The sequence below is a fragment of the Vipera berus genome (assembly GCF_964194415.1).
Source record: "Vipera berus genome assembly, chromosome: 4".
Lineage (NCBI taxonomy): Eukaryota > Metazoa > Chordata > Lepidosauria > Squamata > Viperidae > Vipera > Vipera berus.
In genome coordinates this window covers 21,981,628-22,007,724 of record NC_138206.1, presented here as the reverse complement: position 1 = coordinate 22,007,724, position 26,097 = coordinate 21,981,628, and the positions used below count along the sequence as shown (strand labels likewise).

General features: G+C 36.5%; 1 protein-coding gene across 1 annotated transcript; it reads left to right on the top strand.

Annotated features, from left to right (window-relative positions):
• The first annotated feature begins 112 nt into the window (after positions 1-112).
• Positions 113-23,244, top strand: SACS (sacsin molecular chaperone). Its single transcript, XM_081326609.1, has 7 exons — positions 113-125; positions 1,330-1,415; positions 3,259-3,370; positions 3,877-4,023; positions 4,640-6,122; positions 7,337-7,428; positions 9,747-23,244. The coding sequence occupies exons 3-7, from the start codon at positions 3,355-3,357 to the stop codon at positions 21,305-21,307; spliced, it is 13,299 nt and encodes a 4,432-aa protein (XP_081182735.1). The 5' UTR covers positions 113-125; positions 1,330-1,415; positions 3,259-3,354; the 3' UTR covers positions 21,308-23,244.
• The last annotated feature ends 2,853 nt before the right edge of the window (positions 23,245-26,097 follow it).

Sequence of the window (26,097 nt, the reverse complement as noted above, 5' to 3'; positions counted from 1 at the left end):
TATAACATTAAAAATGTGTTTTTTCTTTTTCTTATAGTTGTTTAATTGTGTCAAGGTTGGGGAACTTCAGTCTTCTCAGAATCATGTATTTCTAAATCTTTTGTCCAAGGGGCTAAAAGGAGGAGGTATAGTAAATCATAATATGCTATCCATTCATTTCTTTAGCTGTTCATTTTTCTTTATTCATGTGCTTCCAGTATTCCATCTGCCTGTATTTTTAAAAATTGAATTATTCTAATGAAAAAATACAGTAGACAGTCCTGTGTATTATAAATGAAGTTTGTTTATTAGTAATTTGATGTAGATAGTAGCAATAGCTTTATTCTGTTTCAAGAATGTTTGTTAAATATTGATGTTCAAATGTAACATATGATCAAAAAAATCTTTGCCACAACCAGTATTAAATTCTCAGGTGCCCACAAAAGTAATTGTCCTATATATGTGATTTATGGTTCATTTTAGGATAGTAAATTAGTTTGAGGCCATAGTTATATTGGCTTACTTATTGCTTCTATAGCAAAGTTATACGAATATGGGCCCTTAGATTTTCCAGCTTGTTTTTATGTTTTGCCAAGACCTTTAACCAATCTAAAGAAATATAAATGCAATGTAAGTCGTAACTTAACAAAATAAGCTACATATATTTTATTCATCTTTAATATTGGTTGTTTCTGATGTTTTAAGATACCATGGATTTATAGGCTGTCGCTTTCTGTAATGATTTCAGATGTTACTATGTACTATTTTTGTGCAGATTTCAAAATCAGATTTCTCTGGGGAGATGTTTGCATTGGCTTTGCTTTTTAAAATGTATCTGGGTTTGATAGTTTTTTTTAAAATTCCCACAATACATCTGATATAGCAGTGCCTCTTGGAGCAATATGAAAAACTAAGGTGAGGCCTTTCATTTACTTGGCTTTGATTCAGGATGCTGTTCCTGCATTGTATCAGTGCTTGATTCTACTGACCCAGGGAGTGCTCATGAGAGCTAGGAACATGTAGGGACCATCTAAGCATCTTGTAGCTTTCCTGATCACATGTTTTCATGAAAGCTACAAGAACACTCATGTTGTTAAGGATCGTCATAATATGGAACTAGGTTTGGGATTTAAAGTTTTATGTCTTTCTCACTTTGGCTTATACATTTTGTTTTAATTCTCTGGTTGTTATTACTGTTGACTTGATTTTTAACCTGCCTATTTGCAGAACAGCTTCTGGTAAGTGCAATTAAACTGTTATAGGAACTCAAAACCAATTCTGCAATGAAAAGTGTATTTTCCAATGTTTTCAATTGCAGGAGTAAAGGCCAGTTTTATTTCTTTGATTTAGGTCGCTTTGGACAAACCACTCCTCCACTTGTTGATTTCCTTAAAGATATTTTAAGAAGATACCCAGAAGGAGGACAAATTCTTAAGGTAATTAAAAGTATTGTACTTATCTAATATTAAGTTATTGTTTTGTTAGTCACGTAATGTTGTTTGTCAGTTCACCCTTTCTACTGTTTCCAAGAAATTGGAATTTAGGTTTAGAATTCTAGATGGTAGTTAAAAAAATTAGCCACTTTGCTAAAAGAAACAGGGAATGCGAGACTTATTCCTGTCTTTTCCATCTTGATAAATCATGGTATGTCGTGATAGCAGAGCAAATTCACTAACCACACAAGCAGACCCCGAATGAAACTGTGTATCCCAGATAGATTTATAAATATATTTTCCCCACAGAAATAGCTATTTGCAGATCTAAAATTTGGTAGTAAGATTTCATAACAGAATTTCAAAAATTGTAACTTACTGATTTGTCATGTGAAGGATGTTGTTTCATTTGACTATTTAATTTAAATATAGAAGCAGAATTATGAAGGAAAAGTATAAACATCCTTTTTCCACGCCTAAATATTTCGATATGAAGCAGAAGAATTTGAAGTGCTGATAAGAAATTATTTGATCCAATTTATGGCAAAGAGAGAAGAAAAAGACAGTGTCAGAACTGACCTTCCATAAGGTTTTCCCAGGATTTATATAAAGTTGTGGTTAATTAACAGATTAATATTCTTAGACTGATTCTTACCGAATAGCCAAAACTTGTTATTTGTCATCCTAAAGGGCAGGATACAGCACAGTTTAAATTGTTGTTGTTAGTTGCGAAGTCATGTCCGACCCATCGCGACCCTATGGACAATGTTCCTCCAGGCCTTCCTGTCCTCTACCATCTTCTGGAGTCCATTTAAGCTCACGCCTACTGCTTCAGTGACTCCATCCAGCCACCTCATTCTCTGTCGTCCCCTTCTTCTATTGCCCTCAATCTTTCCCAGCATTAGGCTCTTCTCCAGTGAGTCCTTCCTTCTCATTTGGTGGCCAAAGTATTTGAGTTTTAGCTTCAGGATCTGGGAAATTATAGGAAAGCAAATTCCAGTTTGAAATTGTAGAATATTTTCTAGCAGTAAGATCAGTTTAGTAGCAGAACCAGTTACCCAGAGTGACCAAAGTATCTGTCCAAACCTATTTTGCTTTGGCAGCAATCTTGGTTGAAAAGTTTTTTGTTCATGTATGTGTATCTTCAGAGGATGAAGGAAAGCCCTCACGTATGTAGATTAGTGGGTTTTTTTAACTTGGCAACTTTAAGATGTGTGAACTCCCAGAATTCCCCAGCCAGTTGGCTTGTTGCCAAGTTTGAAAAACACTATATGGTAAGTATTCAAGAAGTTGGGGCCTTTTTTTGGGGGGGAGGAAAGATGTTCAGTGGTTGCTTTTTAAAGCACCCCTCTAAATACTTCGATTAGGCCTAATGGATAAATATATATTGTGGTTATTTTAATTCAGATTATGGAGTATGGAATTTAATTCAGCAATCTAACTGACCTTTCAATTTTATAATTCTTCTGTCATTCATGATTGTGTGCCTGAATATTCTTGCTTTCTTTTTCCTGTGCATTCCCTTCCCTTTTATAACTTTTAGATTACAAGATTGAGATGGACTAACTTTTTAAAATTTACAAACTGCTTTGCATTTCCAACTTCAAACAAAAAATTTAATCCCTCAATCTTTAATCTGAGCTGAAGTATTTTTCCAAGTGTGTCATCACCACTTTTGACAAGAGATACCCATTTGTAATTTTAATATAATTTTAGTGTAACTGTGTTTTGCAACATTCCTTCTTAACCTTTGTCCCTGTGTAACAACTGTCCCTAATTCTAATCAACTGAGCTTTGGTTTAATATAAATTGGAATACTTTAATATTTGTTCCATTCTATTTCCAGGAATTAATTCAGAATGCAGAAGATGCTGGGGCCACAGAAGTTAGGTTTCTCTATGATGAAACTCAATATGGAACAGAGAGCCTCTGGTCTAAAGACATGGCTCAGTACCAGGGTAATATATTTTTTTGAGCTTTATTTTCATGTCTGAATTACTGTTTTCTTGCGACATCATAGCAAACTGTAAAATTCCATGTGTGGGAGGGCTCTGCCCATATAAAGATAGTAAGAAAAGTTCCCTGAGGATGGGTTCTGGCACAAGTCCAAAAACCTGGAAGACAAAACCTCTGGTTCCGGTGACCAACCCAGATTGGATCCTGCAACTTTATCCTGGGACACGTATAATCGCCTTCATTCGTGAAAGATAGTAATCTTGAAACAGAAGCTCATATACAATTGCATTATAATTCCCTTTGAGATGTACGTAAAGAGTTAGTTATATTTTTTCTAACCCCATTTCTGGTCTGATGGAAGAATCTTATGTTGGGATTTTACTAGCAGGTAGGTCCCAAAGTAACTCTTGCCATTGCAAAATTTACTTTCACAGCTTGTAAAATTTGTATGCTGTTATTGTACTGGTAAGATAATAGTTTTGAGTTTATATTGCTTTTTCACCTCTAGGTCCCGCACTTTATGTTTACAACAATGCTGTTTTCACTCCTGAGGACTGGCATGGCATTCAGGAGATAGCAAGGAGCAGAAAGAAAGATGATCCGCTCAAAGTGGGGAGATTTGGAATTGGTTTTAATTCAGTTTATCACATTACTGGTATTTGCAATTATGTTTTTGAATGCTTTAGAATTAACATTAAGGCATGTTATCTCTGTATGCACTGGGATTTGCTCTGGTTTTTTTTTAAAAAAGTTTGTTTTTACATGAATTTAATGGGAAAAAGATGTCCATCAGAAGATCTCTTTGACACAGAGTGAGATTACAAGATGTCTAGACCATTGGAAGACCTGAGAGACCAGATTAGGAATAGATCTTCATGAAGAAAAGCTACCTGTATGGTTGCTAATTGTGGCACATAATTTAAAAAAGGGTAGAGGGGGATACGGTCCTGAATTGTTTTGTCATTTTTATGGTTCTTAATAGTGTTAGAGCCAGTCTGGTCTACTGGTTAAGGCACCAGGCTAGAAAGCAAGAGACTAGGAATTCAAGTCCTGCCTTAGCTATCACAGCCAGCTTGGTGACCTTGGGCCAGTCACTTGCTCAGTCCAATTCACCTGACAGGGCAGGGTTTTTTTGGGGAAAAATAAAAGGTGGGGAAGGTGTGTTGGATAAGTAAGGAAGGAAGAAAAGAAAAGAAAGAAAAGTCTTCAAAATGTTTACTTTTGTACTTAATGCAGACATCAAAGTACATATTTGTGCTTTTATCTTGTAGATGTTCCTAGTATATTCAGTGGTGACCAAATTGGAATGTTGGATCCTCATCAAAAACTTTTTGGACCTTCTGAGTCAGGCCAGTGTTGGAACTTGAAAGATGACATCAAAGAAATCAATGAACTAGCAGACCAATTTACACCATTTATTGGTGTGTTTGGAAGCACAAAAGAAACCTTCAAAAACGGACACTTCCCCGGCACATTCTTTCGTTTTCCTCTTCGCCAGCAGCCTTCCCAACTGAGTAGCAATCTATACAATAAGGATAAAGTTCTAGAATTGTTTGATTCATTCAGAGCGGATGCTGACACAGTTCTTTTATTCCTTAAAAGTGTGCAAGATGTCTCCTTACACGTTAGAGAAAGCGATGGAACTGAGCGGCTTATTTTTAGGGTTACAGCGAGTGAAAACAAGGCTTTGAAGCACGAAAGACCCAACTCCATCAAAATTTTGGGAAGTGCAATAAACCAGTATTGTAAAGGCATTCCAAGTAATAGTATAACCTGTGTGACATACCATATAAACATCGTTTTAGAAGATGAGAGCATTAAAGATGCACAAAAGACATCTTGGTTGGTATGTAATAGTGTCGGAGGACGAGGAATATGTAATGAATTGGACTGCTTGGCTGATGACTTGAAATATATTCCAACTATTGGTATAGCCATGTCTTTATCATGCAGTGGAGAAGAGAAAGGTGCTGAGGCCCAGTTATCAGGAAGTGCATTTTGTTTTCTTCCATTACCTCCTGGTGAGGAAAGTAAGACTGGTTTGCCAGTTCACGTTAGTGGGTTTTTTGGCCTTACAGACAACAGAAGAAGTATAAAATGGCGAGAACTTGATCAGTGGCGAGATCCAGCAGCCTTGTGGAATGAACTTCTTGTAGCCAATGTGGTCCCTGAAGCCTATGCAACTTTGATATTGGAAGCCATTAAGCAAATGGAAACAGAAACAAATTCAGATTTTCCTTTGTCAGCTGAGCTAATTTACAGGTTGTGGCCACAAAAAAATACAACAAAAGTTCATTGGCAGCCAATTATAGAACCTCTTCTGAAAAAGTTATTCCAGCACAATGTTATTTATTCCATCAGTGGCAATTGGGTAAAGGTGGAAGAGGTGTATTTTTCAGAAATGGATGAGAGCTTGGAATATACCCAAGCTGTGTTAAACTATCTTCAGGACTCGGGAAAAGAGGTTGCTAAAGTGCCAGACAATATTGCTAATGCAGTCAGTCTTACAATTTCGGGTATAAAATCTATCAAGAAAGTGACTCCGGGAACAGTACGACATGTGTTAAGAAAATCTGGGCATAAAGGATCTGCTGATGAAAAACTTCACATTCTAGAGTTTGTGCTGGGTGACGGAAATTATGGTGAACTTATTGGATTGGAGCTTCTACCACTACAAAATGGGGATTTTATTTCATTCTCTTCATCGGCTTCAGCTCAGGATGCAGTTTATATCACTTCAGAAACTTACCCAAGGTATAACCTGTTTTATAAACTCTGTTAATGAGAGTTTCATTGAAATACTGATAGTACTGCAGGCAGTCCTGAGCCCAAAATTTCTGTTGCTAAGTGAGACAGTTGTTAAGTGAATTTTGCCTCATTTAATGACTTTTCTTGCCACAGTTGTTAAGTGAATCGCTGCAGTGTTAAGTTAGTGATAGAGTTAAGTGAATCTGGCTTCCCTATTTGGCCTTGCTTGTCAGAAGGTCGCAAAAGGTGATCACATGATCCCAGGACACTACGACCATCGTAACTATGAGTCAGTTATTCATCTGAATTTTGATCATATGACCATGGGGATGCTGAAACAGTCATAAGTGTGAAAAATAATCACAAGTCACTTTTGTCAGTGCTGTTGTAATTTAGAACGGTTACTAAATGAACTGTTGTAAGTTGAGGACTACCTATATTTAATTACAACGTTTAATAGTTCAATCTGCCTTTAGCAGCATAATTTGCTTGTGCAGACTGAGGAGAAAGCCTGCCAGATGCCTTCAAGAGGCCCACCAGCCCCAAGTGTTAGTTGTACCTGCAGTAGAGAGGAGATTGATTTTTATAAGAGCTTTGACTTAGATGGAAGGAGTAAGCCCCATCTCGCTGCACATGTTATTATTTTAATTAGCTCCCGGGATATTTTTTTACATAATAAAAAAATTATTTTGCATAGTATGTACTACTAGGTTTTTCATCATTTGACAAATGGTATAATTCTGTAGCAAGGAATCACAAATTAGAACTTTGTATGAAGCTATTGGATGGAATGTAATCCTGTCGTCTTTGAACTACAGGCAAGGTTGTGACTTATATTAATGGATTTAGAACCATCTTTGGCTGATCCTGAAAAAGGTATGTAGGGTAAGGGCTAGTTGGTATTTTTATGGGAGCCCATCGGGTCCTTCCCAAATATGTAGGTGATATTGGGAAATCTTAAAAAAAAATTGAGAAGAAAATAGCGGTAAACAATTTCCATATTTTCTGTAAAAATATACTTAGAAATGGAGTTAACTAGAGGAAGAAGTTTATGGAGGCTGAAAAGTATCTGGTTCATTGAGAGAATTCATTGACAGGTTTTGTGAAAAGGAACAAAACCTTTTATTCACTTGGATTCTATGGAACAAAATCCCTATATTATTACATGAATAATATAAAGTATCAAGATGATCAATACTCTGTTTTTAATGACTTACTAGGTCCCTCTTCCCAGGTCTTGAAGGAAGATTACTTGCTGATAACCTGAAGCCTCAAGTGTTAGCTGCTTTAAAAGAAGCTTCGAAAAGTAGAGGTAAATATATGTTTAAATATATGCTAAGCTTGTAAGCCGCCCTGAGTCTTCGGAGAAGGGCGGGATATAAATGGAACTAAAATAAAAAATAAAAAAAATCTTGTAGATTAAATAAAAAAACCCTGCAGTGAACTGAAGCACAAGTAGTGTCAAGTGATTAGGTTACAGAGACTGCTGCATAAAACTCAAAAATGTAATTAAAAGGAAATGGCTTTATGTAGCCATATCACTTGATAATCAACTGTTCCAGTTCATGATAGCAATATAATTGGCTTAAAATGAAATGAGAAACATGCTCTGTAAAAATGAAACCAACTTGAGAGAGAGGGTGACAGAAATCACAAAGTGAATTGATTAATGGCAAAACAATATAAAGTGCAATTGAACAAAGAGAAAGTCAGGTTATATAATCTATTTAAATTACCTATTTAGATTTATAGTTCTGATGGTCCCTTAATAAAAGTGCTGATTGTTTTCTTGATACAGAAATTGAAAGACTCTGATTATTAGCATTGTTTGGACACTTACCATATTTGTTCTGGTTCATACAATTTCATATATTGCAAGAACAAGGAATCCGCAAATACATCAGATTTCCATAATACCAAAATAGTATATGGATTGAATGCTACTTATATGGATTTGTTTGGCACTTCAGAACTGTTAGATCCCACAATCAGTATGTGCCATTATTATAACTCCAAATAGCAAATGAAGCTTTTTTCTTTCCTGAAAATGCATTTTATTGTATTTTAGCCCAACAGCTTCTCTGGGGAGTTAAAGGTAGGAAGGTTGTCTGAATGGCTGCTGAATTGAAATCTAACATTTGTGTGTGTTGGTTTATTGAATATTCTGTTCATATCGAATGTCAGATTCATAACGGTTTCCATGCTGGTTGACTTATGCTTTTCAAATTTAATTGACTAACTCTACTTAAAGCATATTTGAAATATAATTGATACCATTAACTTGTCATGCTTTATAATATTGTTCAAAATTGCATTATTAAATATATGATCCATATTTTATATAGATTCATAATGAGCAAAATTGGAATAATTGTTTTTGAATGTACTTCTTGGATTTTGTAAGATGGGTAAATATTGAGCTAATAAAATTAAGGATTACATCTTAATTTTTAGAAGAGATGCAGATGAAACTAAAAAGTAAAACGTATATGTGTGTATATTTGTCATATACATTTCAGGTTCTGTAGGAAATACGTTATCTTGACATTTAGATGTCAATGATGTAAAAAGTAACATGATTTTTTTTATGACAGCCCTTATGAATGATTTAAATGTGGCATTTAAAAATTAGTTGTTATCAATAGATTTGACATTGCTGTTTACAATTCTTTCATTTTGAAATTTACATTTGCACTAAAAATATATCTCCATTATTTTTTTTAGTTTTGGTAATAATGAAAATTAAAAGTTTACAACAGTATGAATCACCAATTTATAGCATTAATCAAATTTTTAAGCATTATATTAAAAATAATGGTAGAGTTGTACATATATGTTTGTTTACTTGCTTGGACTGAATAGCTGTACAAGTATAACAAGTATATAAGTACAAGTATATCAAAATAATCATAATATCACATGGACATCTGTGAATTACTTAGAGGAGAGAGTCCATTCTTTCCTGTACCTTAGTTCAGCTGTGAATGGAAGACATCCTTCCAAACGTGAAACCTAATTAGAATGTATTGTTGATATGCATATCTAAATAAACATTAATAGAATTCCATTATTTAAACTCTGCACTCTGTTAAACTTTCCAGATTAATATAAGAACAAAATAGGCTGATCAAATAAGAACAATAAAAACTTGAAAAGTGCAGTGACAGTAAAGGTATCTTACACAGTCTATTGTCTGTTAACATGAACAAAATAGAATGAATTGTGATGGCATCAAGAGTCTGTACATGCGGGTAGTTGCCATTTTTCATGCTATGAAAAGATACGTGACTGAAGAGCAGGTGATGTGTTTGATGAAAAAGGAGCATGAGTGTTTTGTTAGAGCCAAGCACATTATTACATGTCATTTTGTGGGTAACAATAACTACTGATCTCTCTTGGGTTTCTAGCATGCAAGATATAATTGGATGGTATACTTCTGTCTAGTATAGCATTAGAAGGCTACCTGGGTGCTGTTTTTGTCATTTGTTTGCTTTTTGTGTGGGGTGAAAAAAACATCACAAAGAAACAATGTTCTTTGCTTTTGTTTTGATTTACTTTTCCTAAAAGATTTCCAAATTAGTTTTCAGTATGACTAGCTTTTTTGTGTTTTGTTTGTTTGTTTCATTTCAGGAAGGCAGTGCACTCAGTTGCAGCTTCTAAACCCTGAACGATTTGCACGGCTCATCAAAGACGTTATGAATACTTTATGGCCCAGTTCAGAGATTACAGTGCAGTGGTTTCCTACTTCTGATAAGAATTGCCCTCCTGTTTCATGGCTGAAAATGGTATGGAAGAATTTGTATATACATTTCTCTGAAGATTTGTCTCTGTTTGATGATCTGCCACTTATTCCGAAGACATTACTAGATGAAGAAGATGCAGTGGAACTTATACGATTGAGGGCTCCATCGCCAATTATTCTGGATGATGGATCTGAAACGCAGCTTCCGGAATTTTTACCTGAGATCATTGAGCAACTTGGTGGGATCATTGTTAAGAAACTTGACCCCTCTGTACAACATCCACTTTTAAAGAAATATATACATGCTCCATCTCCACATGTAGTTTTACAGATAGCAGAAAAACTTCCCTTACAGAAGTTGGTAAATCAGGTTACCTCATTGCCCATGTCACACAAAAATGCACTTAGAAGCTTTCTTGCTAGTGTAACTGATCTTACTGAAAAAGAGAAGAGAGTCATTAATGAGCTAATAATATTTAGGAAAATTGAACAACCACTTGATGAAGATACTGCTTTTACTGCCCTGAAAGTTTGTAAGGTACTGTATCACAATGCCAAACTTCCCCCAGATGTAAAATTCTCTGTTTCACTGGTTGACAGCAGTGATGAAGCCACCATTCGTTTAGTAAAGATACTGAAAGCAGAACAGTTGAAAACCACTGACTGCATAAAATTTATTTTAAAAGATATACAGAATGATTTTTATTCTACCGATGAAGCAACACAAATTATGCTATGGATTTTAGAAAATTTGACTTTCCTCAAAAATGAAAATGCAGAGGTGCTGGATTGGTTGAAACCATTAAAATTTATTAAAATTTCAGAAGAAAAAATGGTGTCTGCCAGTGAACTTTTTGATCATGAGGTGGAACTATTACAAGATCTGTTTTATGGGGAAGAAGAGCTGTGTTTCCCCCCTACAGTTTTTAAAACTTCTCCAGATATTCTACATGCTCTGAGATTAATAGGCCTAAAATCTGAGAACAGTTTAGAAGAGAAAGATATTTTAGGTATAGCCCATAAAATAGAGAAGTTGAAGGACTGTGCTAGTACATGTCAGGATGCACTGACACAAAAAGCCAAAACTTTGTTAATGATTTTGAACAGACGTTCACTACTGCATTCCCCTGAAACAAAAGCTACACTGAAAAAAATTAAATGGGTTCCAGCTTGCAAACAAAGGCCTCCAAATTACCCAAGTTCATTAATTTGGAAAGGTGACCATTGCTATTTGTGTTCACCACCAGAAATGTGTGATATATCCCAAGCAACTTTAATAGGTTCTTCTGTTCCCCTTGTAGAAAGTGTCCAACCTAGTATCGAAAAAGCTCTAGGGATTACCATCAAGCCTAATATAAAGTCAGTGTTAAAACACTTTAAAGTAGTAGTGGACTGGCACAGTTCCAAGAAATTTAGTGACGAAGATTACTATCAGTTTCAGCAAATCTTACTTGAGATTTATGGTTTTATGCATGATCATTTAAGTGAGGGAAAAGAAGCTTTTAAGGCCTTGAAATTTCCCTGGGTCTGGACTGGTAAAACATTTTGCTTACTATCTCAAGCAGTAATAAAATCACCACCTGATCTTGATCTCCAACCGTATCTTCATAGTGTGCCAAAAACCATGGCTAAGTTCCATCAGTTGTTCATTAGTTGTGGGTCAATTGAAGAACTGACCCCAGATCATGTCTCCATGGTAATTCAAAAAATATATCTCAAAAGCGAACAGTCTCTTACTGAAGAAAAGAGTAAGCAAAATCTTCATATTATGTTGAATATTATAAGATGGTTGTACAGTAGCCAGATTCCAGCCAGTTTAAATACACCTGTTCCTCTATATTGTAGCAAAAAACCTTTTAAACTTACGATGAAGCCAATCCATGAATGCTGCTACTGTGATATCAAAGTGGATGACTTAAATGATTTGCTTGATGATGCTATGGAGCCAATAATTTTAGTTCATGAAGATATTCCCATGAAAACTGCAGAATGGTTAAATGTGCCATGTCTCAGTACTAGATTGATTAATCCAGAAAATATGGGGTTTGAACAATCGGGCCAAAGAGAACCCCTCACAGTAAGAATTAAAAACATTTTGGAGGAATACCCTTCGGTGTCTGATATCTTCAAAGAGCTGCTTCAGAATGCCGATGATGCTGATGCAACAGAGTGCAATTTTTTGATTGACATGAGGAGAAATAATGACATAAGAGAAAATCTTTTGGATCCAGGAATGGCAGCTTGTCATGGACCAGCTTTGTGGTCTTTCAACAATTCTGAATTTTCGGACTCAGACTTTCTAAATATAACACGATTAGGTGAGTCTCTAAAAAGAGCAGAGATTGACAAAGTTGGAAAGTTTGGTTTGGGATTTAATTCTGTTTATCATATCACTGACATTCCTATCATCATGAGCAGAGAATTTATGATCATGTTTGATCCAAACATCAATCATCTCAGTAAACATATACGAGATAAATCTAATCCTGGGATCAAGATAAATTGGAAAAAACAACAAAAGAGACTTAGAAAGTTTCCTAATCAGTTTAAGCCATTCATAGGTGTATTTGATTGTCAGCTACCTTTGACTGTGGAGGCACCTTACAGTTATAAAGGGACCCTTTTCAGACTATCCTTTAGAACTCAGCTGGAAGCTAAAGTAAGTGAGGTCAGCACTACTTGTTACAACACTGCAGATATTTATTCTCTTGTGGACGAGTTTAGCATTTGTGGCCATAGGCTGATCATCTTTACTCAGTGTGTAAACTCAATGATTTTAAAATATTTGAAAGCTGAAGAAGCCAATCCTGAGGCAGCTCAAGACACTGTGACTATTAAAAAAAATCTGTGTCCCTCCAAAGCAATTACTACACCCTTTACAAGCGTTCTAAAGGAAGCTGCTAAACTCATGAAAACTTGCAGTAGCAGCACAAAAAAACTTCCCACCGAATTGCCAAAGTCTTCATGCGTATTACAAATAACTGTAGAAGAATTTCATCATGTATTTAGACGGATTGCTGATTTGCATTCCCCGGTTTTTAGAGGGCCAGAAGATGAAACTGTTTCGTTCTTTGAAATGGCTAAAACTGGACAAACCAAAAGGCCCCCTGATGAACTGCCACAAAAAACAGTAGATTCTACCACATGGCTTCTGTGTGCTTGCATGGACACCGGAGAGGCCTTAAAATTCTCATTACATGAAAGTGGACGAAGATTAGGACTTGTCCCATGTGGTTCAGTAGGAGTTATGTTATGTGAAAGACAGGATCAAAAATGGACAGTGAAATCCAATTTCTGCAACTTAGGAGAAGTATTTTGCTATTTACCTCTTCGAATTAAAACAGGTCTACCTGTTCATATCAATGGTTCCTTTGCCGTTACCTCAAATCGAAAAGAAATATGGAAAACTGACACAAAAGGAAGGTGGAACACTGTATTTATGCGGCATGTTATAGTAAAGGCCTATTTAGAAGCTGTGGTGGTTTTACGCAATATGGCTATAAATGGTGAGCTAGAAGATTACAGTTGCTTTGCAGTGTGGCCTGATCCTGATTCAGTGCATGATGATTTTTCAGTTATATGTCAGGGATTTTATGAAGAAATCGCCCACCCAAAAGGCAAAGAAGGAATCACAGTGTTCTCCGATGGCTCATCTTGGGTGTCAGTAAAGAATGTCAGGTTCTTGGATGATTCATTGTTGAAACGTCCAGACATAGGAACTGCAGCTTTCAAGATTTTTCTTAAATATCTTAAAAAAACAGGTTCAAAGAATCTTTGTGCTGTGGATCTTCCTTCTTGGGTCAAAACAGGCTTTGAAGAAGCAGGGTGCAAGCAAGTGTTATTAGAGAATACTTTTTCAGAGAAACAATTTTTTTCTGAGGTATTTTTTCCAAATATTCAAGAAATAGAGGCAGAACTTCGTGATCCTTTAATGCACTATGTATTGAATGAGAAAATTAGTGAGTTCTCAGAAATACTTTGTGTTACTCCATGCATTCCTTGTTCTCTGATTGAACATCCTCTGGTGGTACCTTCCAGATTGATCCATCCTGAAGGTCGAGTTGCAAAGCTTTATGTTAAAGAAGATGGAAGGTTTCCTCATGGAACTAGCCAAGATTACCTTAATCCAGTAATTCTGGTCAAATTAGTTCAGTTAGGCATGGCTAAAGATGATATTTTATGGGAAGACTTGTTAGAACGTGCAGATTCTGTAGCAGAAATCAACAGGACTGATCATGCTTCAGCATGCCTCAGAACCAGTATACTGTTAAATCTCATAGATGAAAAACTTAAAAGCAAAGATCCAAGAGCTAAAGATTTTGCAGTAAAATTTCAAACAATACCATTTCTCCCGTTTCTCACAAAACCTGTAGGCTTCTCCTTACAATGGAAAGGCTCTGATTTTGAGCCTGAAACAATGTTTTCTGCAATGGACCTTTACACAGTTGATTACCAAGACATACTCTGTCTACTAAAACCCATTCTTAATGAAAATTCCCATTATTTTAAAGGATGTGGGACTATTTCCTTGGCTGTCAAAGAATTTTTAGGATTGCTTAAGAAACCAACAGTGTCTATGGTTATAAAGCAATTAAAAGAAGTTACAAAATGTTTTGATGGAATTACTTTGTATCAGGAAAATATCACTAATGCTTGCTATAAATATCTCCATGAAGCACTACTACAGAATGGAACCACAAAAACAACCATTGTTGAGGAATTGAAAAATTACAGTTTCATTCTGGTTGAAAATGGTTATGTTGACTCCACAAAGGTAGTTTTTCATCTTAATTTTGAGGCAGCACCACATCTTCACCAGCTGCCTAATAAATACAGAAATAATTTTCGTGAGCTCTTTGAAAGTGTAGGAGTACGCCATGCTTTTATGGTTGAAGATTTTGCTCTAGTTCTTGAAGTGATTAATCAAGAAAGAGGAGATAATCCACTCACAGAAGCAAATTTTCAACTTTGTAGGAGAATCATCAGTGAAGGAATATGGGGTCTTATTAGAGAGAAGAAGCAGGAATTCTGTGAAAAAAAGTATGGAGAAATTTTGTTACCAGATACTCGCCTTGCCCTTCTACCAGCCAATTCTTTGTGCTACAATGACTGTCCTTGGATAAAAGTGAAAGATACATCTGTAAAATATTGCCATGCGGACATTCCTAGAGAAGTAGCAGTAAAGCTTGGGACAATACCTAAACGCCACAAAGCCTTAGAACGGTATGCATCAAATATCTGCTTCACTGCTCCTGGAACTGAGTTTGGCCAGAAAGAAAAGTTGACCAGCAGAATTAAAAGTATTCTTAATGCATATCCATCCGAGAAAGAAATGCTGAAAGAGCTCCTTCAGAATGCCGATGATGCAAAAGCTACAGAAGTCTGCTTTGTGTTTGATCCTCGGCAGCACCCAGTCAATAGAATATTTGATGAAAAATGGTCACCTCTTCAGGGCCCGGCATTGTGTGTCTTCAACAACCAGCCATTTACTGAAGATGATGTTAGAGGGATTCAGAATCTTGGTAAAGGCACTAAAGAAGGCAATCCATGTAAAACTGGTCAATATGGAATAGGGTTCAATTCTGTGTATCATATAACCGATTGTCCATCTTTCATTTCTGCAAATGATATTCTTTGTATCTTTGATCCTCATGCGAGATATGCTCCAGGGGCAACATCCATTAGTCCTGGACGCATGTTTCGGGACTTGGATGCTGATTTCAGAACCCAGTTCTCTGATGTGTTGGATCTTTATTTAGGAGATCACTTTAAGCTAGACAACTGCACAATGTTTAGGTTTCCACTTAGAAATGGAGACATGGCAAAAGTTTCTGAAATTTCTTCTGTCCCGTGCTCTGACAGGATGGTACAAAATCTTCTAGATAAGCTGCGTACAGATGGTGCAGAACTTCTGATGTTTTTGAATCACATGGAGAAAATTTCTATTTGTGAAATAGAGAAAGCAACAGGAGCCCTTAATGTGTTATATTCTGTAACTGGCAAAGTAACCGATGGAGATAGATTGAAACGAAAGCAGTTCCATGCGTCTGTAATTGACAGTGTAACAAAGAAGAAACAGCTGAGTGAGATACCTGTGCAGCAGATCACATACACTATGGATACAGAAGACTCTGAAGGAAACCTTACAACTTGGTTGATTTGCAATAGGTCAGGTTTCTCAGCCATTGACAAAGTTTCAAAGAGTGTGGTATCAGCACATAAGAACGAGGACATTACGCTTTTCCCTCGAGGGGGAGTTGCAGCATGTATTACCCACAACTATAAAAAACCACACCGGGCATTTTGTTTCTTACCTTTGTCTTTAGAAACTGGGCTTCCTTTTCATGTGAATGGACACTTTGCTCTGGATTCTGCCAGGCGAAACCTGTGGCGTGATGACAACGGAGTTGGTGTCCGAAGTGACTGGAATAATAGCTTAATGACAGCACTGATAGCACCAGCCTACGTTGAACTTCTAATTCAGCTGAAAAAGCGTTACTTTCAGGGAACTGATCCAACTGTGTCAGTTTTACAAAACACATCTATGCACACTATGAAAGATACTTTGAAAAAATTTCTATCATTCTTCCCAGTTAATAGACTTGACTTACAACCGGATTGGTATTGCTTAGTGAAAGCAGTTTACAGCTGTATTCACGAGGAATCCAAACGTCTCCTACCTGTTGTGCGAACCCCAAATGTTGATGGTTCTGATTTGCATTCTGCAATTATCATCACTTGGGTTAATATGTCTACCTCAAATAAAACTAAGCCATTCTTTGACAATTTGCTACAAGATGAGCTGCAGCACCTCAAAAATGTAGAGTACAACATCACGACTCGTAAAACTGTAGCAGAAAATGTGTACAGACTCAAACATCTTCTCTTAGAAATTGGATTTAACTTGATTTACAGCTGTGATGAAACTGCAAATCTTTATCACTGTCTTGTGGATGCTGATATTCCTGTGAGCTACGTAACTCCTGCTGATGTTCGATCATTCTTGATGACATTTTCCTCTCCGGATTCTAATTGTCACATTGGAAAGTTGCCCTGTCGTCTTCAACAGACAAATTTAAAACTTTTCCACAGTCTAAAGCTTCTTGTTGATTATTGTTTTAAAGACGCAGAAGAAAATATAATCCAGATTGAAGGATTGCCTCTGCTCATTACACTTGATAGTGTGTTGCAAGTATTTGATTCAAAACGCCCAAAGTTCTTAACAACTTACCATGAATTAATTCCATCTCGTAAAGATTTGTTTATGAACACACTTTACCTGCGGTACAGCAATATCTTACTTAATTGCAATGTAGCAAAAATATTTGATATCTCCAGTTTTGCTGATTTATTGTCATCTGTGTTGCCAAGAGAATACAAAGCAAGAGGGTGTATGAGATGGAAAGAGAACTTTGCAACAGAATCCTGGCTTAAGAATTCATGGCATTTTATTGGGGAATCTGTAAATGACAAAGATGACCAGGAAGAGGAAAAAACAACATTTGAAAATGTTATTGAGATCCTGAAGGATTGGACATTGCTTCCAGGCACAAAATTTACTGTCTCTTCTAATCAGCTCATTGTACCAGATTGCGATGTGTTGTTGCCTCTCAGTCTTATGCACATAGCTCTCTTCCCAAATTCCCAAACTGATAAAGTTTTCCATGCTTTGATGAAAACTGGTTGTATTCAACTTGCCTTGAACAAAATTTGCTCCAAAGACAATCCTCTAGTTCCCCTGCTGTCAGGACATACAGCAAATATAGATAACCCTTCAAGCATTTTAAGAGCTATACATTATATGATTCAAACTTCAATGTTTAAAACAGAAAAGTTAGCTGAAAATGACTTTGAGGCCGTCTTGATGTATTTCAGTTGCAACCTAAATCATCTGACTTCTGAAGATGACATAAAAGTTTTGAAGTCCCTTCCATGCTATAAATCTATCAGTGGACGATACATTAGCTTATCAAAATGTGGGGCGTGCTATGTACTCACAAGAAGTATTCCCTCCGTTGAAGTGGATAAATGGACACAGACAACGTTCGTTGCTTTTCTTGAAGAAAAAATCCACTTAAAAGATTTGTACACTGTGCTAGACTGTGTTCCAGTAGATGATCTTGAAGTTTATTTAAAGCACCTTTTACCAAAGATTGAAAGCCTGTCTTACGATGCAAAACTAGAACATCTGATTCACTTGAAAAATAGGCTTTCTAGCATTGAAGAATCGTCAGAAATGAAGGAGCAGCTGTTTGAGAAGTTAGAGAGCTTTTTGATCATTCATGATGCATGTAATAGACTAAAACCTGCAAAACATTTTTATGACAGGACTGTAAAAGTCTTTGAAGCTATGCTTCCTGAAAAACTGTTCATACCTCAAGATTTCTTTAAAAAATTGGAACAGCTCACAAAACCAAAAAACCGTGCTGCTTTTCTGACATCATGGGTGGCATTCCTTCGAAATATGGGGCTAAAGTACGTTATTTCCCAACAGCAGTTATTGCAGTTTGCTAAAGAGATCAGCATGAGAGCCAACACTGAAAATTGGACCAAGGATACTCTGCAGAATACAGTGGATGTCCTCCTTCACCATATATTTCAAGAAAGAACTGATTTATTATCTGGAAACTTCCTGAAAGAATTATCTTTAATTGCATTCTTGTGTCCAGAACGTGCTCCTGCTGAAATTGTTAGATTTCATCCACAGTATCAAGAAGTTAATGGCACGCTTCCTCTTATAAAATTTAGTGGAGCCCAAGTAAACCCTAAATTCAAACAAACAGATGTTTTGCAACTTCTTTGGACTTCATGTCCTATACTTCCAGAAAAAGCCACACCTTTAAGTATCAGAGAACAAGAAGGAAGCAGTCTTGGTCCACAAGAACAACTTGAGCAGGTTTTAACAATGCTTAATGTTAACTTAGATCCACCTTTAGACAAAGTTATAAATAACTGTAGAAATATATGCAATATAACAACTTTGGATGAAGATATGATAAAAACAAGGGCTAAGGTTCTAAGGAGCATCTATGAATTTCTTAGTACAGAGAAAAAGGAATTCCGGTTTCAGCTTCGAGGAGTTGCTTTTGTGATGGTTGAAGAAGGCTGGAAGCTATTGAAACCTGAGGAAGTAGTAATAAATTTGGAATATGAATCTGACTTCAAACCTTACCTATACAAGCTACCTTTAGAACTTGGTACCTTCCACCAACTATTTAAACACCTAGGCACTGAAGATGTCATTTCAACAAAGCAGTATGTGGAGGTTTTGAGTCGCATATTCAAGAACTCTGAAGGAAAACAGCTTGACCCGAATGAAATGCGAACTGTTAAGCGGGTTGTTTCTGGCCTTTTTAAAAGCCTTCAAAATGATTCTGTTAAAGTTAGAAATGACCTTGAGAACGTGCGAGAACTGGCGCTCTATCTTCCAAGCCAGGATGGTAGATTGGTAAAATCAAGCATCTTAGTTTTTGATGATGCTCCACATTATAAAAGTAGAATACAAGGAAACATTGGTGTCCAAATGCTGGTTGATCTTAGCCAATGTTACTTGGGGAAAGACCATGGTTTTCACACTAAGCTGATAATGCTTTTTCCTCAGAAGTTGAGACCTCGCCTCCTCAGTAGTATACTTGAAGAGCAGTTGGATGAAGAATCACCTAAAATTTGTCAATTTGGAGCACTCTGTTCACTTCAGGGCAGGCTTCAATTACTCCTGTCTTCTGAACAGTTCATTACAGGACTTATTAGAATTATGAAACATGAAAATGACAACGCATTTTTAGCCAATGAAGAAAAAGCCATAAAACTTTGCAAGACCTTAAGAGAAGGCTTGAAAGTTTCTTGTTTTGAGAAGTTGCAAACAACCTTGAGAGTTAAAGGTTTTGCTCCCATTCCTCATAGTAAAAGTGAAACATTCGCCTTTTTAAAGCGATATGGAAATGCAGTAATACTGCTCTATATACAGCATTCAGATAGCAAAGACATAAATTTCCTTCTAGCTTTAGCAATGACCCTGAAATCTGCAACTGATAATCTAATTTCTGATACCTCCTATTTAATTGCAATGCTGGGCTGCAATGATATTTACAGAATTAGTGAAAAGCTTGACAGTTTAGGTGTAAAGTATGACTCTTCAGAACCATCCAAACTTGAACTACCAATGCCTGGTACTCCTATTCCGTCTGAAATCCATTATACTCTTCTCATGGATCCAATGAATGTTTTTTATCCAGGTGAATATGTTGGGTATCTTGTTGATGCTGAAGGGGGTGATATCTATGGATCTTACCATCCAACATATACATATGCCATAATAGTGCAAGAAGTAGTAAGAGAAGATGCTGAAAACTCCAGTTTTTTGGGGAAGATTTATCAGATTGACATTGGATACAGTGAATACAAAATTGTAAGTTCCCTTGATTTATACAAATTTTCAAGACCTGATGAGAGTTCTCAGAGCAAGGACAGTGCACCATCAACACCAACAAGTCCTACTGAGTTTCCAGCACATGGACCAAGGACAATTCCTCCTCTTTTTTCTGGCCGGGAGAGTCATAAATCATCATCATCATCATCTTCAAAACATCATTCTCCCAAAAAGGGTAAGGCAAATTCTCTACCAGAAATTTTAAGGGAAGTTACATCAGTGGTAGAACAAGCCTGGAAGCTTCCAGAATCTGAAAGGAAAAAGATTATAAGAAGGCTTTATCTTAAATGGCATCCAGACAAAAATGCAGAAAACCTTGATATAGCCAATGAGGTTTTCAAGCATTTACAAAATGAGATTAACAGACTAGAAAAGCAGGCGTTTATCGATCAAAATGCAGACAGGGCATCCAGGCGGACTTTTTCATCCTCAGCTTCTCGATTTCAATCAGACAAATTTTCATTTCAAAGGTTTTATACTTCGTGGAATCAAGAAGCCACAAGCCACAAGTCTGAAAGGCAGCAGTCTAAAGAAAGAAGTCATTCCTCTACCGGGCCTTCGTACTCACAGCGATTTTTTGTGCCACCTACGTTCAAGTCTGTTGGAAATCCTGTTGAAGCACGTAGATGGTTGAGGCAAGCTAGAGCAAATTTTTCAGCGGCCAGAAATGATCTACATAAAAATGCCAATGAATGGGTCTGCTTTAAATGTTACTTATCTACAAAATTAGCTCTGATTGCTGCTGATTATGCAGTAAGGGGTAAGTCAGATAAAGATGTGAAACCAACCGCATTAGCACAAAAAATTGAGGAATATAGCCAACAGCTTGAAGGTCTTACAAATGATGTCCACACACTGGAAGCATATGGAGTGGATAGCTTAAAAACTCGCTATCCAGACCTCCTCCCCTTCCCACAGGTTCCAAATGACAGGTTCACTTCTGAAGTTGCCATGAGAGTAATGGAGTGTACAGCGTGTATTATTATAAAACTTGAAAACTTTATACAACAGAAGATATGAGAGATGTTAAAGATGTGGTGTATTTGCACCATATTTTTCACCTTTTTTTAAAGCTACTTTTTGGTGGCATGTTATTGTAGGTATATCATGTATTCAGTCAGATGCCTTTGTTTAACAGGAATGGAAGTCACTTGTTTATCCCCATAGAAGGTAATTGCTGTAGCTGTGATAAGAGTACATTTGAGTTCACTTTTGTTAGCAAGAAGTAATTAACTAAATATGATGGAGTAAAATGTGATTTAGTTCTGTAGTTACTGTACTTCAGAGGATACACAGGTTTTAGCAGATTGTAAATTTAATATATTCTGTGTTGATTAGGGCAAAAGTAGGTGGTCCTGCAGACCTGGGTAAGTGACTCTGTCCATTACTAGAAAGCAGCAGAGGCTGGCTTTATAGTCGAGAAGTGTTGGGCAGACGAACAGTCCTGAATCTTTCTGTAGCTTATCATGATTAAAACGTTACCTGCTAAAAGTTGTGCCATTCTCTGCTACTTTGCAACATTTCCATGAGAACTTTTATCTCTTTCACTGAATGCCATGTTCTGTCTTCAGGCATGCAGAGTTAAGAATATAGAGACTTTGTAAAAATCTGAGCCTATTAGTATATAGTAGAATATATATTTAAAGATTTGTTGGAGACTGGGCTGTAAAATATGTACACAATAAAGTACAATTAACAGGTCTAAAGTGCACTTTATATAACCAGAGCATTGGACCAGTGTTTCTAAACCTTTGCCATTTTCAGATGTTTGGACTTCAGTTCCCAGAATTCCCCTTGTTGCCTGAGGAATTCTGGGAGTTGAAGTCCACATACCAGGATGTGGCCAAGACTGAGAAACACTGCTTTGGGCTATGGTTGGTAAAATTTGCTTGCATGTATTCATCCAACTTTTTCCCAAGAGGTGTCATTTTCAGTGTACTAATGGAAGACTGAGTATATTATTCTTTTTTAAGAAGTTCAAAAATCTATGGAGAAAATTTCTGCTGGAACAATCTGTATACATTTGTTTGTTATGGACATTCATTTTATTCCAAATGGAATATGGTGATACCTCTGCTGCATTCTTACATGAAAAGGTTACTGTGGACTGCATATAATTTTAATCCTAATTGTTTATTGACTTTTCAACACAATATATTTTCCATATAATTTACTTTAGGTGCTTTTGACATGTTCACGTCTTTGGTTGGATGAGAATTGCATGTGTATTACATATCAAAATACTTCACTTTCTGTACGAATTTTTAAAACTGCACACCAGACCATCTTTCAGACCTTGCCTTGATTTAGCTTTGTGTTTTATTTATTTTTTTAACGAGTCACCATTAGAAATAATATAAAATTAAAAGTATTTTGGTATTCAGTGGGGTATTTTTTAAAAATACATTTTAAATGGTGCTGCAATGTTACGCTTTTTTATTTTGTCTCACACAGTGGCACATAAAGAAATTTGAGTTTTTTAGTTCATACAGTTTCTTTTATAAATTGTTATACTTTTGATAATGCCATGTAAATTATTAAATATTTGTAAAACAAACTTGTACCAATAAACTTGTTGTAGTTAGTATTGTATTCCATTATATAATGGTTGTAAATTTCACTGATTAGTACACTGAAACTATCATTTCACTTAAAAAATGTAATTTGCAAAACAAAAAAAATGATTACAGAGAAAATAAAATAAATATAATTGCAATACAGAAGAAAAAATGGTAGCTCTTGAAACAAATGTAAAAAGGTGTTCGGAAAAATAGCTCAGCAAATTCTAGGCTTTGAAATCTTTAAGGCTTTGATTGCAAAGCCATGTGATTATTTCTGCTGCTAAGTGCCATAAAATAAATTTAATAATAAAACTTAAAAAGTCTTCAGGCTGTTGGTGTGTTGGTTTTAAAATAATTTGTTTTACAGTAGTGTTCAGGAGAGAACACACCTGCTCATCCTCCCACCTGAACATTTTTATTTATTTTGTTGTTTTGCTTTTGTGAGAAGAAAATAGCAATTTCCAAATGGTGCCTTAGCTTTCAGTGTCCTGGAAAGAGCCTCCCAAATGATTACCAGATTGTAATTCATGGGTTTGAAATAGAAGTTTGGGAGTCAATTTGAGCTTCCAAAAATTGAAAATGGGTGAGTTAGGATAGCAAACCGAAAAAATACGCATCCATGTTTACCACTTTTGCAAGGTTGAAACTTTTGTATGAGAACTACTGAAGAGGGAAGGGGCCATTTAGGTGATCATATCCAAACTTTTAGTCAGGGCAGGGTCCCAGATTAAAATATTCAGCTGGTTGTTTAACAGTTTGTTTGAACACATTCACTGAAGGACAAATTACCATGTCTCTTGCTTTTGAGAAAAGAGGTCATATCTTGGATTTGCCCTTTATTTTAGCACCTTGATTCCCATTCTTTTGTGAAGTTTTTTTTGTTTTCTGTTCATTTATTCTTTCATGCACGCAAGCAAGCAAATTCATGTAGCAATCCCTCTTAACCAGGCAGCTAAAAGAGTATACATACACACAGTGTAAAAGAGTAGAAACTATCTGTGAAAACAGTTGAGGCATACTTACCTGTACCAGCATAAAAGCAAAATGCACGTACCAGGCCCCAGTGTTTGAAGGAAGAACCAAGTCTTTAGGGTATTGCAAAAGTCCAGCAGAAAGGCAGGCAGAAAAAGCATGCCTCCTGGTCCCATCAAATTACATAAGGGACCTGAAGTGTGCCTAACCTGTCAAATCTGGTGCGATAGGCAGAAGTCACTATAGGCAAGCATTCCCACAATTAACTTGGGCCTGGACTATGTGGGGCTATAAAGATGACAACTGACACCTTGAATTGCACCTGGAAACCAGTGTAGCTCATGTAGCAGTAATATTGCATGGGCATCATGTGCTGTGCCCAAAATTCTATACCACATTTAGGAGCAGATGAAGCAGCCAAATGTTCTTCAAAGGGGCGTAGAGCATGTTGTAATAACCCAACTAGGGTGCAACTGGGTAGTGATTTAACCTTGTGTGACTGTGAACAGTGCCTCCTGATATAGGAATATAATTGGTGTATCAAGTGGATTTGTGAATTAAGTCTCTTGGCCTTAGTGCCACCTTTTGCTTGAACAACAGCCATGAGTCCATAAGTACCCAATATTGCACACCATTCTGTCTGCGGGAATGTTACCCCTTTCAGAGGTTTGTTTTATGGAAGATTACCAGATTGGAGTTTGTACATGCACTAAAACCCACAGCCACCCAGTTAGGTTTATGGAATGTTGTTCAGTTTCCCAGGAGGGAGAGATTGCATTCTAGAGGAGCAAGACATAACATAGTTTAGATAGTTTGTGTGAGAGAAAGAGGGCGAGGATGGCTCCTCCCCAATAGTTCCCTTATGTTTTATGGTGCAAGTAATCTGCTTTAGTTTGGCAAGATTTCTGCCTATAGCTAAGGAACAATAAAGAAATTTGCTTAGAAAAATAGCAAGGTGTCTTTTTTGCCTCGAAGCCTTTTTTCTCTTTCCAGACTCATAGCTTCCAGGCGCTGGAAAAGACAGCATCACTTGAACAGACTGAATTTTATCAGCATATTGATGATACTTCTATCTACCAGAAGCTTCGTGTAGATTTTCAATAGAAACTGGGAGAGCAAATTGAGGATGAGGTAGGATTTATTACAAACTGACATTAGAGGCATTAAGCAGCAACAGAGAAAATCCACAGTCATGAAAGCTCCCACAATAAGACCCGCGGCTGAGCACAAAGACTGGAACGCAACATAGGAAAAATGCAGAGTCTGCTTTCCCCAGGAATAGCTCACCTCCTGTCTTCTACTCTATGTTCCCATGCCTATTTTTAATTACTAGCTTGGGAGTAGATGAAAAACGATTAACAAATCCAACCAAGGAATTATTTCAGAGTAGCTTACCTTGGCAGTTTTTTTCCACTATTCCCTTACTTAAACCCAACTCCTTAGACAATAGACATAGTCACTATCAAGTATGCAGAGACCAATGTAGGTGAAGGGATTTTTCAGATCTGTTTCCTGTCACTTAGTAACCTTACTAGCGAACAACCCAAAGAACATTCTGCTTATTAATAGGGTTTGGGGTGACTGAAGGTGAAGAAGCCTAAAAGAAAAACAGTGTTATAAGAATACACAGGATTTCTATTATAGTCCTATGCCCAACAAGCAGAAAGTCATGATATACGTACTATAAATAACAGCTTTGGGGAATTCTTTTTAAATTAAAACACTCTTTGTTTGGATTATTGAGATGTTTAGTCATTTTGGTGTTCTTTTGGTAGGTTACCAAAATATGCAGATTGATCAAAGTTCCTTCTTCATATTTCTTTTAAAGCGTGATAAATAAGGAGTATCTTGAAACAATGCCCTGAGGAATCTCCGTAGATTTTGGCAGTAAATTGCTATTCTATCACTGAGAGTTGAGTTCTTACAGAACTAAAATAGGTTTTGTGATTCATTTAAACAAGACTTTAAATTGATAAAACTCAGCTTGCACAGAGAACAAGATTAAAAGTATCTACAACGAAAAGATTCATAAAATAGCTGCCAGAGTGGATATGGCTGTTTTCTTAGAAGACAAAGTGAATAAGACTGAAAGGAAAGCATTCTTACCCAAGAACCTGAATTCTTTTGTACTCAGTTTTTGTGAAATACAGGTAGTTGTCAACTTATGTTTGTTTAATGACTGTTTGAAATTACAGTGACGCTGGGAAAATGGACTTAGGATCAATCCTTGCACTTAAGACTGTTGCAGTGTCCCAGCAGTCATATGATCAAAATTTG